General features: G+C 44.6%; 1 protein-coding gene across 1 annotated transcript in view; it reads right to left on the bottom strand.

The window, feature by feature from the left end:
• Window positions 1-1,517: 1,517 nt before the first annotated feature.
• LOC124798638 (monocarboxylate transporter 1-like) overlaps window positions 1,518-14,078 on the bottom strand; it is a 157,104-nt gene continuing 144,543 nt past the window's right edge. Inside the window, exons 7-8 of the mRNA XM_047262122.1 lie at window positions 9,537-9,728; window positions 1,518-2,196 (exon numbers count right to left, since the gene is read on the bottom strand). Of these exons, the coding sequence (XP_047118078.1) occupies window positions 2,072-2,196; window positions 9,537-9,728 (317 nt within the window). The 3' untranslated portion in view covers window positions 1,518-2,071. The remainder of the gene's footprint in view (window positions 2,197-9,536; window positions 9,729-14,078) is intronic.

The following is a 14,078-nucleotide window of genomic DNA, read 5'->3' on the forward strand; positions in this document are numbered from 1 at the left end:
GGAGAATCGAGACATATAGCCGGTGTGAGTGTAGGCATACGATAATTTTTTTGGGTCCTGTACAGATATAAAAGATTACAGCACTGTTTGTGTAAAATGTGTATATATTGCAGCGTATTGTTACTGTGGTTTATCTTGTGGCACGACCAGAGAAAATGAGTGTGCGTACTATCTTGAGGGATGTATAGATTCAGTAGATCGATAACTGTGAGGTTACAAGAAAGATTTTTATGTGGAAAATTATGTGTGCTTTACATACTGAGATTCGTTCCAGAGCAACAGCCATCAAGAGGAGACATTACCTGTACATCAATCGGTGTCAGACTGCAGCAGCAATCATAATATTTAATGGTAGTTATAATGGTAAATATGTTCCTGGCTCCCATTATTCTTGTGAGTCTTGTATGTATTTAATGATCTGTAGACAACTTTTGCAGGGTTTAACTGTCAGTGCAATATGGCGATCTGTAAAAAATAATTTTGCTGCCAGAAGTCTCACCTGCAGAAAAAAGGAAAGGGCGGACAGTGCTCCCACACTGGCAGCAGCAGCAGCAGCAGTTTGATGGGTAAATTCAGTGACGAATTGGCTGTCCCGTTAGGATAGTTCGGAACAATGCACCCTGTGCTATTCTAGGAAGCATTGGAACATCTCTCTCGGCGCTGGACCCACACCGCAGCTATGAGTCACCGCGCCAGCGACAGTGCCTAGGTGAACACGTATTTTGACAGGAATGTCTCAGGTGTCAAGTATGAAAGAGATGTCACCGCTTCATCCTTGCGGGACCTGAAATGACATCTATGCCTCACTTGGCAGCTAACGACTGCATCGTCACTTTGCGAGGACTGCCAGTGCATCCCAATTCCTGGGGACGCGTGCAGAGTTGGTTGCGTCGATAACGGGCATCGAGTGGCGAACCTGTTCTTCTTTGGTAAATCCGTGTCTCTGCCACTGACAAGGCGATATGTCAACTATATCACAGCCAACTACATTTACCATATTAACTTCGTGGTATCAGAGACACAGATTCAGTAACAAAGAATGAGTACTGGAACAGCTATTTACGTTAAAGCTTGTATTATCATGTTGATGTACGGGTCTAATGTAATATCTGACCAGTTGCTTTCTATCAGTGTTACATAGTATCTACTCCACTTACTGTCCTAATAGGAAAGTAAAAGAAACCCATTCATACTTATGATGAAAGAACGTATTATTTAATTCTGATGAAAAACTTATGTGGAAGATATCTACACTCTCAGATACTACTAATTCGTCATATGCTGAGTTGAATACTACGATTGGAGCTAATCATACGTTTTTTACTGATGCAGATGTATCTGTTTCTGTGGACGAGGTTAATCAGCAGGAGGCGGCTCAGAACAACGCGCTTTATATGTTGTTTGCAATTCTGCTCCCTCTGATTTACGAATTGTCATCAGCGACAATTTCGACTAAAGTTTTGTACTAAAAGTGATTTATTTCCAGTTTGAGATACAGGCACAGAAGGTCAACTCACACTATTTCATTCGAATTATAGTACAGTACCATTCATAACACCCAAAAATTAATACAATGTCATGTGATAAAAAAAATATGTCGAACACAATAAGTAATTTTTATGAGATCTAATATTAAGTTCTCTCTCCTCATAACACATCACGCAACGTGTGAAATTCAGAGTGCCTTTCTTGCACTTACCAGGAACAAATATTATACACTATATTTATGAAACTACAGGAATTTCACATATATTCCAGTTCTGTCATTTACGTTTGTGCAGAGATCTCAATGTTGATATTTAAGAGTCCTTGGCGTTAACTGTTTACCTTTACAGTAAATGGCTATAATAAAATAAACATGCAGTACTTCAATAAGTAGTGCTGTCTGCACATGTCTTCTTGCTCCCAGTCATAATAATGCCCTGCAGACGTGGATACCGTCTCTCCACCAAACGCTCCCACTGATCTCCACCACCAGCTGCACTAAGAGTTCTGTTGACGGCAACAATGGAAACAGAGAGATTCTGCGGTTAACGTTCATTTACGCTCGATGATTGATGGACGATTGCAATCATCTCTTCTGGCGGTACCAGTGGACGACGTCTTCAATAAGCCAGAGCAGCATACAGAAAAACAACAGGCCAGTGAGGATATGTATACACAACGGATAATCTCCTGTCTCGTCGCGGATGTAACCTAGAACACGAAAAGAGATTCTGAATATTAATTGCTTTAAGAATTTGGGTTTGTCTTTTACAAGAAGACAGACTTAGAACACAGATTTTTAAAAGGTTAAGAATATATGTAAATGCTTGCACAAAAATGAAATAAACGGTAATAAAAAGTGACCGAAAATTCTATGGTGAATTATAGATTTTATCTCGTATCAGTCTACAGCAGGCACCAGAGAGAACAGGAAAAAGATGAAAAAGTAAGGAAGTATTTTTCTTCCAGTTCTTATTGCAGTGACTGTAGAAGCAGCTACAACGACCAGAAAACTGGACACGTTTATGCACTTGCTAAAAGCTGAGCATAACTTCTGGTACCAAGTCACGTACAGCAGAGGAAAATTCAAGCGATTTATGGAAAGACACAGTCGTATATCGGGAGAATTCTGTCACAACTTCAAGTACGAGATCTTTTTACTGACATTCAGAAACATTAGCTTAACTGGTACAAAGTAGCAATAAATCAGTATGATGAGTCACATGAATTATTGATTCCTACAAAATCTGTATACGATGTCCACCTTACGCCATTTATTACACGCAAAAACCGAAAACTTTTCAAATGTTTGTGTTTAATGATGCAAGCCACGGAGCAATTTGCAACAAAGATATTAGCCTTCATAGTACTTGGTAAGAAATATATTCAATGTATTACTTTATTTGTAAGGAAATGACTTTCAGAGGAACAGACCAACAGTGCGAATGAAGTTTTAGATCAAAGATGATGTTTGAAACCTTTCGTCACTGACAAGACGTGATATTTGTCCCCGGTCCGTGATGGTTAGGATTATTTTATTACAACCATTGTTTTTACGGTGTGGTACATGGGTGGGTGCGTTGCACACACGTTGGAAAATACGCGTTGATAAATGAACAATTCGATCAGCTACGTTCACGGCATGGTGATGGGCACATTCCAACAGACTAGCTCTTTTCTGCCATTCTGTCATGTCCACGTCGATTCATCTGAGAGCTGATTCCATACAAACTATTTGCACGTAAATACCACTTCGCTAGGATGATTCGAGCCAGTATAGCAGGGTCACGCAGTCACCTGGTACCAGTACTACATTGAGGTATCGCGTTGTTTGTGCTTCTGTCCGGCGTGGTGCAACAACTAGATGTGGCATGGACTCAATAACTCGTGAGATATCCACAACAGAAATAATCAGCCGCATTGCTTCTAGAGCCGTCTATAACCACGAAAGTGCAGGATGTTGTGCACGAACTGAACTCTGAGTCATGTCCTATAAATGTTCGAAGTGATGCACATCGGCCGATCTGGGTTGCAAAATCATTCGTTCGAATTGCCCAGATTGTTCTTCAAACCATTTGCGAACAACTGTGCCCCGATAACATGACATCGTTGTTTGGAAATAAAGTCCATGAATGGCGGCAAATGGTATCCAAGTAGACGAACATAACGATTTACAGTCAATGATCGGTTCGATTGGATCAGAGGACCCGATCCATTCCATATAGACACAGCTCACATTATTACGAAGCCACCAACAGCTTGCATAGCACCTTGAGAAATCGAGTCCATGGCTTCGTGGGGTCTGCGCCACACCCCAACACTACCATCAACTCTTGCTAACTGAAATCGGTACTGTCCGATCAGGCCACGGTTTTCCTGTCGTTTAGGGTCCGACCAATATGATCACAAGCCCAGGAGAGGCACTGTGGGCGATGTCATATTAGCAAAGGCACTCGCGTTGGTCGTCTGCTGCCATAGTCCATTAACGCCAAATTTCGCCGCATTGTCCTAATGGACACAGTGTTGCTTGTCTGTTAGCACTGGCAATTCTACGCAAACGCCGCTGCTCTCGGTCGTTAAGTGAAGGCCGTTGGCAACTGCGTTGTCCGTGGTGAGAGGTAATGCTTGAAAATTGGTATTCTCGGCACACTCTTGACATGGCGGATCTCAGAATACTGAATTTCCTAACGGTTTCCGAAAAGGAATGTCACATGTTTCTAGCTCCAGCTACATTCCGCTTTCAAAGTTTATAATTGCCGTCCTGCAGTCATAATCACGTTGTAAATCTCTTCACATGAATCATCTGAGTACAAATGACAGCTTCGTCAGTTCGCTACCAATTTATACCTTGTGTACGCGATACTACCACCATGTGCATATGTACAGATCGCTATCGTATGACTTATCACCTCAGTGTTAATCACCTACAGAGGTCCAGGGGGAAGGGAAGAGAGACAGAGAGAGAGAGAGAGAGAGAGAGAGATAGATAGAGAGAGAGAGAGAGAGATAGAGAGTGTGTGTGTGTGTGTGTGTGTGTGTGTGTGTGTGTGTGTTTGTCTTTAGGACAATTTAGGTTAAGTAGTGTGTAAGCTTAGGGACTGATGACCTTAGCAGTTTAGTCCCATAAGATTTCACACACATTTGAACATTTTTTGTTTTACTATGCGCGTGACTAGTAATTTGTCCAGTTAGCTTGTACGTGCTCCAAGCCGCTGTACAATGTTGTGGCGTATCTGCATTATAAATTGTATATCCTTTTAAAGCCGCGTATTGAGAGAGGAACAAGCAGTGAACTAGACGCCTCTGAGCTATTTTGATTGTCATGATCCCCACGCTTCGTGAGAACAACGACGCAGGTCTTGTTAAGTTTCCAATTTAAAATTTTCGAGCACATCTCTTTCCGAATGGAGTATGCCGCCTTACTATGATCCTAGTAGGTGCTGTGAATTCATTCGATTTGTTATGTCACACGTTCTTCACAAGAATTGTAGAAAATCTATTCCGTAACTGATCGCATTACTGTCTGGTATGCGATTTCCTTTACACATGCTCTCTACTATGCAAAAATCTTGCCAACAAATCTAAGTCATTGTTACCCTAATGGTATGTTTCAAATAAGCCTTATCACCACCTGATTAGTGTCAGGAGCGGTGGCATCATGGTCGAAACAACTTCCAGATAAACGACATTAGTAGCTCTAAGTTAGCTACACGAGGGCAGTATCGAAGGTCGGAAGTGTGACAGCAATTGGATTATTTCAGTCTGAAACATCGTGGTTCCTCAACCTTTGAGCGTGTATGTGCGGCAGTCCCTCAGAGCTGAATTTCAAACCGGACTGCGGAGGTTAGTTAAGACACTGTTAGTGCTAAGTCTGACAAAGAACGAGAGGATCTGTCGCGCCGTGATTTTCGTGCAGCTATTGTGACTAGAAAATTAAGCTAAATGCAGAAGAACACCACTCTTCTCTAGTATGTATTTTTTTGTGAATCTGCCTCTTCTAGGGCCACCGTTGGAAATTTGTTTCGTGGTTTTTAAACGGGCAAGGAGTGTCTTAAGATGAACTTTGTCCCGGTCGCCTAACAACAGCAGTGACCCAAAAAAACATTGATACTTTGAGGAAAATCATCGAAGATAGTCTTTCTCTCATATTCTTAACATTCAAGGGACGCTAAATATCGTATTGACTGCGGTGCACACCATCATTCACTACCATTTAGGCCTAACCAAGAGATGTGCCCGCTGGGTGCCACATTCCCCGACAGGAGGTCAACTACATACGTGACTCGATTGAAAAGTTTCATGCTTGAAAAATTCGAGAGCGGGCCAAAGACACTTACAAGATTATAGATGATGAAACACGGTTTTGTCAATATGACACCGAAACGAAGAGGCAGTCCTGAGTACGGTGCTTTCCAGGTGAGGAACCACCCACGAAGTTTCGCAGAAGTAGGAGCTCTGGAAAGAAGACAGTAGCCACTTTCTTCACTAAAACGCTTCATCTCACATCAGTGACTCTGTACACACGTCGCACCGTCAGTGCTGAGTGGTTTGTCACTTAAATGTCTGCCGATAATCAACGTCACATGAAAGTCACAGCATTCAGAGTTGACGAGTGACCAACTTATTCTGCGTCACGACACTGCCTGAGCGCATACGGCCGACAACAATGGACTTCTCGGAGAAGGAAAAAGTGCGAGTGTTACCGTACCCACCCTACTCACTTAACCTTTAACCGGAACCGTGGGTCATTTTGGACCCGCTGACAACAATAAAACAATGGGAACTCGCAAAGTTTCAGTTCGCGCGCCAGTGTAATCTCAGTACATTGTGAGGTGCACCGGGGACCGGGAGCTCACTGCTTGAAATTTTTGGAGGTAAGTGCCATCCCTAGGTCCAATTTGACCCGCCATTCCAGATACGGAATTTTTTTTAGTCAGTATATACCGACATGCACTCCTGGAAATGGAAAAAAGAACACATTGACACCGGTGTGTCAGACCCACCATACTTGCTCCGGACACTGCGAGAGGGCTGTACAAGCAATGATCACACGCACGGCACAGCGGACACACCAGGAACCGCGGTGTTGGCCGTCGAATGGCGCTAGCTGCGCAGCATTTGTGCACCGCCGCCGTCAGTGTCAGCCAGTTTGCCGTGGCATACGGAGCTCCATCGCAGTCTTCAACACTGGTAGCATGCCGCGACAGCGTGGACGTGAACCGTATGTGCAGTTGACGGACTTTGAGCGAGGGCGTATAGTGGGCATGCGGGAGGCCGGGTGGACGTACCGCCGAATTGCTCAACACGTGGGGCGTGAGGTCTCCACAGTACATCGATGTTGTCGCCAGTGGTCGGCGGAAGGTGCACGTGCCCGTCGACCTGGGACCGGACCGCAGCGACGCACGGATGCACGCCAAGACCGTAGGATCCTACGCAGTGCCGTAGGGGACCGCACCGCCACTTCCCAGCAAATTAGGGACACTGTTGCTCCTGGGGTATCGGCGAGGACCATTCGCAACCGTCTCCATGAAGCTGGGCTACGGTCCCGCACACCGTTAGGCCGTCTTCCGCTCACGCCCCAACATCGTGCAGCCCGCCTCCAGTGGTGTCGCGACAGGCGTGAATGGAGGGACGAACGGAGACGTGTCGTCTTCAGCGATGAGAGTCGCTTCTGCCTTGGTGCCAATGATGGTCGTATGCGTGTTTGGCGCCGTGCAGGTGAGCGCCACAATCAGGACTGCATACGACCGAGGCACACAGGGCCAACACCCGGCATCATGGTGTGGGGAGCGATCTCCTACACTGGCCGTACACCACTGGTGATCGTCGAGGGGACACTGAATAGTGCACGGTACATCCAAACCGTCATCGAACCCATCGTTCTACCATTCCTAGACCGGCAAGGGAACTTGCTGTTCCAACAGGACAATGCACGTCCGCATGTATCCCGTGCCACCCAACGTGCTCTAGAAGGTGTAAGTCAACTACCCTGGCCAGCAAGATCTCCGGATCTGTCCCCCATTGAGCATGTTTGGGACTGGATGAAGCGTCGTCTCACGCGGTCTGCACGTCCAGCACGAACGCTGGTCCAACTGAGGCGCCAGGTGGAAATGGCATGGCAAGCCGTTCCACAGGACTACATCCAGCATCTCTACGATCGTCTCCATGGGAGAATAGCAGCCTGCATTGCTGCGAAAGGTGGATATACACTGCACTAGTGCCGACATTGTGCATGCTCTGTTGCCTGTGTCTATGTGCCTGTGGTTCTGTCAGTGTGATCATGTGATGTATCTGACCCCAGGAATGTGTCAATAAAGTTTCCCCTTCCTGGGACAATGAATTCACGGTGTTCTTATTTCAATTTCCAGGAGTGTATTTTGTGGTGTTTCAGGCGCTTTATTGTCACAATGCAGCGGGGTCTCACTGAAAAAGAAATTTGTGAGCTATTATTAGACGAAAATTACTCAAACACAGAATCTAATCTTTAAGGGATTTGCTACCTTGTGATGAAGAGAACGTAAGTGACGATGAAAATACACAACAAGAAATTTCTTCTGATTGAATTAATTCATTGTCTGATGATTCAGTAGAGAGAGATAGCCAGCTGTCAAGTAGTCTTATTTTCGAGGTAAAAATCGATCCAAGTGGTCTACTTATCCACCAGCTAGGTCCAGAGTCAGAAACCACATCATCCTCACTCACCTGCCTGGTCTCATCGGTACAGCTCGTGAAAAACGGAACATGTCAACAACTGAATCATGGAAGTTGCTGATATCACATGAAAGGATAGCACATATTTGCACTCACACTAATCAGAAAACAACAGAATATTCAGCAAAGTATAAAACTAATGCTACTTACACTAACCATGTGAGTATTATGGAAATGAAAGGATTTTATGGATTGTTGTTATTATCAGGTGTATTCAAATATGGCCATAAAGATATAGAAGGTTTATGGGGAACTGAAGGAACAGGCCGAGATATATTTAGAATAACGAGTGGTAGTCCTTTTATGGCTGTAGCTCCACAACGGTGCGATTGCGACCGGTGATTATCCAGGAAATTTTACTGAATTCTGCGCACCTTACCCTTCTGTGACACTATTACGAGGACTTCTTTTGTTTTAATCTCTGCTCGGTAGCGAAAAGGGAAATTACAATTGTTTTACTTGCAACATTTAGCTACATTTTGCAGCTACTTCTCTACATAGTCGCCGCTCCAATTTGGACATTTGCCGTAGTGTTGTACCAACTTACCAGTACTCTTGTCATAGAACGCAGCCGCCTGTGCTTTCCAGCAATTCCCTGCGCTGGTTTGCAGCTCGCTGTCTTTACCAAAACGCTGTCCTCATAGCAAGCGGTTCACGTTAACGAAGTGATGATCAGGGGGAGAGAGCTCCAGCTTGTGTGGTGGGTGTTCAAATACATCCATCAAAAACATTGTAGAACTGTCTTCATTTCATATGCAGTATGCAGCCAAGAATTGCCACCAAGAAGGGAACCCAAGACAGTTAGGTTATGTGGTATGCTTGTGATCAAAACGAAACCCCTCAGCAGTCACCTTACATTTAACAGGAGACATTACTGTTCTAGGCATTTTTACGTGCTAACTGTGCGCTCAAAACTGAAACGTGCCACCTGACGCAGTCGGTGGGCGTACGAGGGACACTGTGCGCGCATCTAGACGAAACTTCATCGGATTTTCACTGTGATTTCAATTTCGCAACTGATCAGGGGTTGAAAAAAAATAATCCTCTTATCAGACTGTTTTTTCTCCTCCCCACAGAGATGACAGTCATCATGCTTTTGTGCTACGCACAAGAAAGGAAAACTTCAGAGTTACCAGTTACAGTCAGTATTTGTGGCAAAGCATTCCCACAGGATCCTAAAATGAACATACAAAGCACAACGTGAATATTTAGGAGTCTGTCGAATGGTCCCGATAGAACAGTGTGTATAGCGAAGAATGGTTACTATCAGTTATTCAAAATAATTATGGCCAGCCCTCGGTTATAAAAGGCGAAGGGTGTTTGCAGAACAGCGAGCTTACCTATAATAGGCCCGAAGGCGAACAGCATGATACCGCAGAACACCATGTTCAGTCCGACGGCAGCTGGCAGCTTCTCTTCAGGGCAGACTTCTGCGACGCAGAGGTTGGTGTTGACAACAGCAGAGCCCCGACAGAATCCACACAAAGCACTCCACACGCACAACATCACCAACGATGAAGACATGGCCAGCCCTGCAAACAGGGGTAATCACACAATGGCGAAACAAGGATATCTTCATTACTGGACGTTCATGGGTATAGTGACAAAGACATGAAATGTTGACACAGTCGATTGGTAAACTGAACACGAGCTTGAGATCTGGTTACTTCCCACTCTTTACCCCACTACGTCGCAAGGAATACCTACATACCTACAACCTGTTTCCCAGTGGTATGCCGGCCGAAGTGGCCGAGCGGTTCTGGCGCTGCAGTCTGGAACCGCGAGACCGCTACGGTCGCAGGTTCGAATCCTGCCTCGGGCATGGATGTGTGTGATGTCCTTAGGTTAGTTAGGTTTAACTAGTTCTAAGTTCTAGGGGACTAATGACCTCAGCAGTTGAGTCCCATAGTGCTCAGAGCCATTTGAACCATTTTGAACCCAGTGGTATACTGGCCCTTCCGCAGCGCCCCTTTTAAGTACGCTGCAGGCCATCCAAAATGCAACAAGGAGCGCAGATACCACAGCCCAAATGATACGGGAGATAACACGTTGTAGAAAGAGCACGTCATTGAAAATACAGGCCCTGTGAATTGAGGAAGATAATGAATTCACTACTGAGTTTTGCCGCCAGTGCCGGCTATAAGAGCTGCTACAGGCATCAGCATTGAATCAAAGAGGCTCTGGATGTGTTGTTGGGGTATAGCAGTTCATGCTGCTTCCACATATTGCCAAATGATTTAGTGTAGCAGCGACTGGTGTACCCCGGGTTAGTAGTTCCGCAGTCATAGACCAGCGATTTCGATGAGTGAGAGAATGGATAACAGGGAGGCCAAGGCAGCAATGCAGTCTGATGGGCAACGAAGAAGTCTTGAACACTGCGTGTCACGCGTGGTCACGCATCATCTTGTTGCAGTGTGGCCGTCGGCAAGCTCTGAAGGTATGGGAGGACAAAAGGCTCCAACACTTCAGAGATGTACTGCCAGTGCGTACTAGTGGGGTGCGAGAGTGGTATCCAAAACCACTCCAAACCATAATACTGTGCCCAGGACCAATATGGCGGTGCATAAGGCAACAGTTCAGCTGTCTCTTACTGGGGTGCCTTCAGACTCTAATTTTGAAATGTTCAAATGTATGTGAATTCCTAAGGGACCAAGCAACTGAGGTCGTCGGTCCCTAGACTTACATACTACTTAAACTAACTTACACTAAGAACAACACACGCAACCATGCCCGAGGCAGGACTCGAACCTCCGGTGGGAGGGGCCGCGCAATCCGTGATATGGCGCCTCAAACCGCGCGGCCATTCCGCGCGGCCATACTCTAATCCAACCATCGTTATGGTGCAGCCAAAATCGGGATTCGACGGTAAAGACAGTGTCGTTTCATTCGGTTGTTCATGTGAGTCGTTCATCGCGCCTTTGCCGGCTACTCAGTGGTAAACGCAGCAATGAAAGCCCCTCTGCAGCAAACGACGTGAAACGGTACGCGCGGAACCGCTTGTTGTGTAACAGGCCGAAATTGTTGTCATATGGTTTCGTGATGTGGCTGAGCGATGCATCACTGACATATGTACAAAGAGGTGGGTGCAATCAGTCCTTAGGTCCATCCTTACCTCTTGCACAGTTGCTTCGTTCCGTCCTACACGATCACCGATTACTCTGAGGGACAATCCGCTATAGGCAACTATTCTTCCCCAGTCGAACTCCAAGACATGATCGAAAGACGCTCTCTGTCTTCTACGAGGCATACTGTAGCTGCTTTCGCAAAACAACAGCATGAAAGAATAATTCCAGTACGTCCACACGGACGCCTGTTCCCCCTTTAAGACAGCGCTTGTAGATGCCGCTACTGTCGCCCGTCATGTGCGCCTGAGCTGAAATAATGCTAATCATGCGCATCTCTCATCACCGCAAACGCACGCCGCAAATTTCACCTGATTTTGACGTTTCCTGCATTTAGGGTGGCCTGCAGCTTGAGTAGTAGTGCAGTGCTCAGACACGGCTGGGAGCGATTATTTTTCGTTAAATGTGTTAACGTGTCACGGAGTAAAGAAATCAGTAACCAGTACAACTAACGCAAGGAACGCGCATCGACATAATCATCTACAGCCAGCCGGAGTGGCCGTGCGTTTCTAGGCGCTACAGTCTGGAACTGCGTGACCGCTACGGTCGCAGGTTCGAATCCTGCCTCGGGCATGGAAGTGTGTGACGTCCTTAGGTTACTTAGGTTTAAGTAGTTCTAAGTTCTAGGGGACTGATGACCACAGCAGTTGAGTCCCATAGTGCTCAGAGCCAGCCAGCTGCACTACACGGTAAACATATTCTCAGTCACCCAGTTGGCTATAAAAAGGGTTCTGTCGGGAAGGATCTTCCCTCACCTCAAACGCTGCTCGCTCTTCACTGTACCGACAGACTACACCTTTCTAACAGAAACACATGACATCAACACGAAGAAAAATGTTCTTATCACATGGAAATTACTTCTCACAATTCAATGCAATTTTCACATAGCGTGTGTTAATTTGACACAGCCAAGAGTAAAGTTGCTTACCATTACTCAGCAAAACGGGGGCAAACTTACTACACGTTTAAACATACAACAGTTGACATGGGTCACAGCTTTTATGTTTACAGTGGTAATGACGCTTTCCCAGTTTCATCCATGCTTCGATGTGAGAGCTGCGAGTTACTATGGACATATCTCCACATTATCAATGAATGTGCGACCAACTAATTGTGGAAACTATAAGGCTATCGTTTTACAACACCTCGCTTGTAAACTGCTGATTAGAATGCGAAGAAATTATTGAATCAGGCGTTATTAAATGACGATAGTTTTGCTTTCAAAATACATAAAAGTATTAGAGAAGCAGTCCTGATATTTAGAAAAATAAATGTACCTCGATAATCCTTATAGCTTCTGTGAGACCTTCCATCTTATAGAGCTGAGTGGAAGTCTTGCGAGAAATGGCTGTTTTTGTAAATTGGCGGTGTGTTGAAGATTCAGACATGAAGACATCGACTGAAAACAAAGCTAAGCGACGAGTTGGGTTTTCTAGGAAATTATACATTAAGTTTTCAATAAAATCTGATAAACACGATATTTCAGGTACAAGCAAAATGAGTCCTCTCATTGAGATAAGATATTGCTTTCAAATGTATGTACAGTAACGACATATTTTCAAAATGGTAAGTTCTACCCACAATTTTATTCTTATAAATTCGTCGATGAGTACTTAACATCCTTTGTTTGCAAACTTAGTGCGCTCAGTATGGGTCAGCATGACTTACCACTGTTTACTTACTTGGCGAATTAACGAAGCTTTACTTCGGAATCTCTCTAAGATACAAATTTAAAGGTTCCAAAAGGTTCAGTGTTTACTACTCAAGACTTTCATTAACAATTTTTCCAATTGTAGATTATAACAGCCTCAAAGATTAATCTACGATTCAGCATGATGCACGCAAACAATATTAAGGGTAACCCTTAACATTTCTCCTATCATCCTGCCACATTCTTCACGTACACAGCACTGCAAGGGAAATAACACTGTTTACTTGCTTCAAAAAATATTCACATTTACCTGCTTAGTAATAACTTTTGAAAGGCATTTGCGTTCAGGAACAAATTCAGGATCTTTATTTGAGTCTTAGTTACCCACATCATCCTCAGATTCCCAAAAATCATCCATCATCCATGAAAGTCACTCTTCAGACACGAACACTGCATGGGTTACTATTGTTGGCATCTCTGTCTTTGGACTTACCACTGTTTACATGCAAACATTCTGACAAATCCTGCCATTAGCGAGAGTATAAAGTTTAAGACAGTGCTGCCATACTTCGTTTTATCATGGAACTATCGGCTAATTCTCATTTTTTACATGGAATGTCTGCTTCTCAAAGACTGTCCCCTCCCTTCCTTATATCTTCCTATATCCATAAGTTCCAAGTGGACGTATAAAACATGGAAGACGTAGTAATCACATTTCCTGTCCAGATACCATGAGATTGAGATACAGCTTGTTGAGAGTTATGTAACTTTTATATCCTGTATGGAAGAAAACAAAGAAGAAGTAGCAGTAGCAGTGATTATTGTCTAGATCCTGCTGAATATAAGACTCGAATCGAAATATAAACACATGTACTGGAAAGTAAGTGGTATCCAACGCAAGACAAAAGCGGAAAACCCTCGTTGGTTCTTATGTTGTGGCTCAGTATGAGGCAGCACTTAGGCAAGAGAGCTAAGTCCACTGAGAAAAAAACTCGCAACACCAAGGAGTTGTGCGACATAAAGTAAAGTTAGAAGTCGTATTTCTACATCTGAAAGAGGATGTCTATATAAATTTCGCACCGTCCCGTAAGAATTGGGCTAGTAGCGAC

The sequence above is a fragment of the Schistocerca piceifrons genome, chromosome 5 (genome assembly GCF_021461385.2).
Source record: "Schistocerca piceifrons isolate TAMUIC-IGC-003096 chromosome 5, iqSchPice1.1, whole genome shotgun sequence".
In the NCBI taxonomy this organism is placed as follows: Eukaryota; Metazoa; Arthropoda; class Insecta; order Orthoptera; family Acrididae; genus Schistocerca; species Schistocerca piceifrons.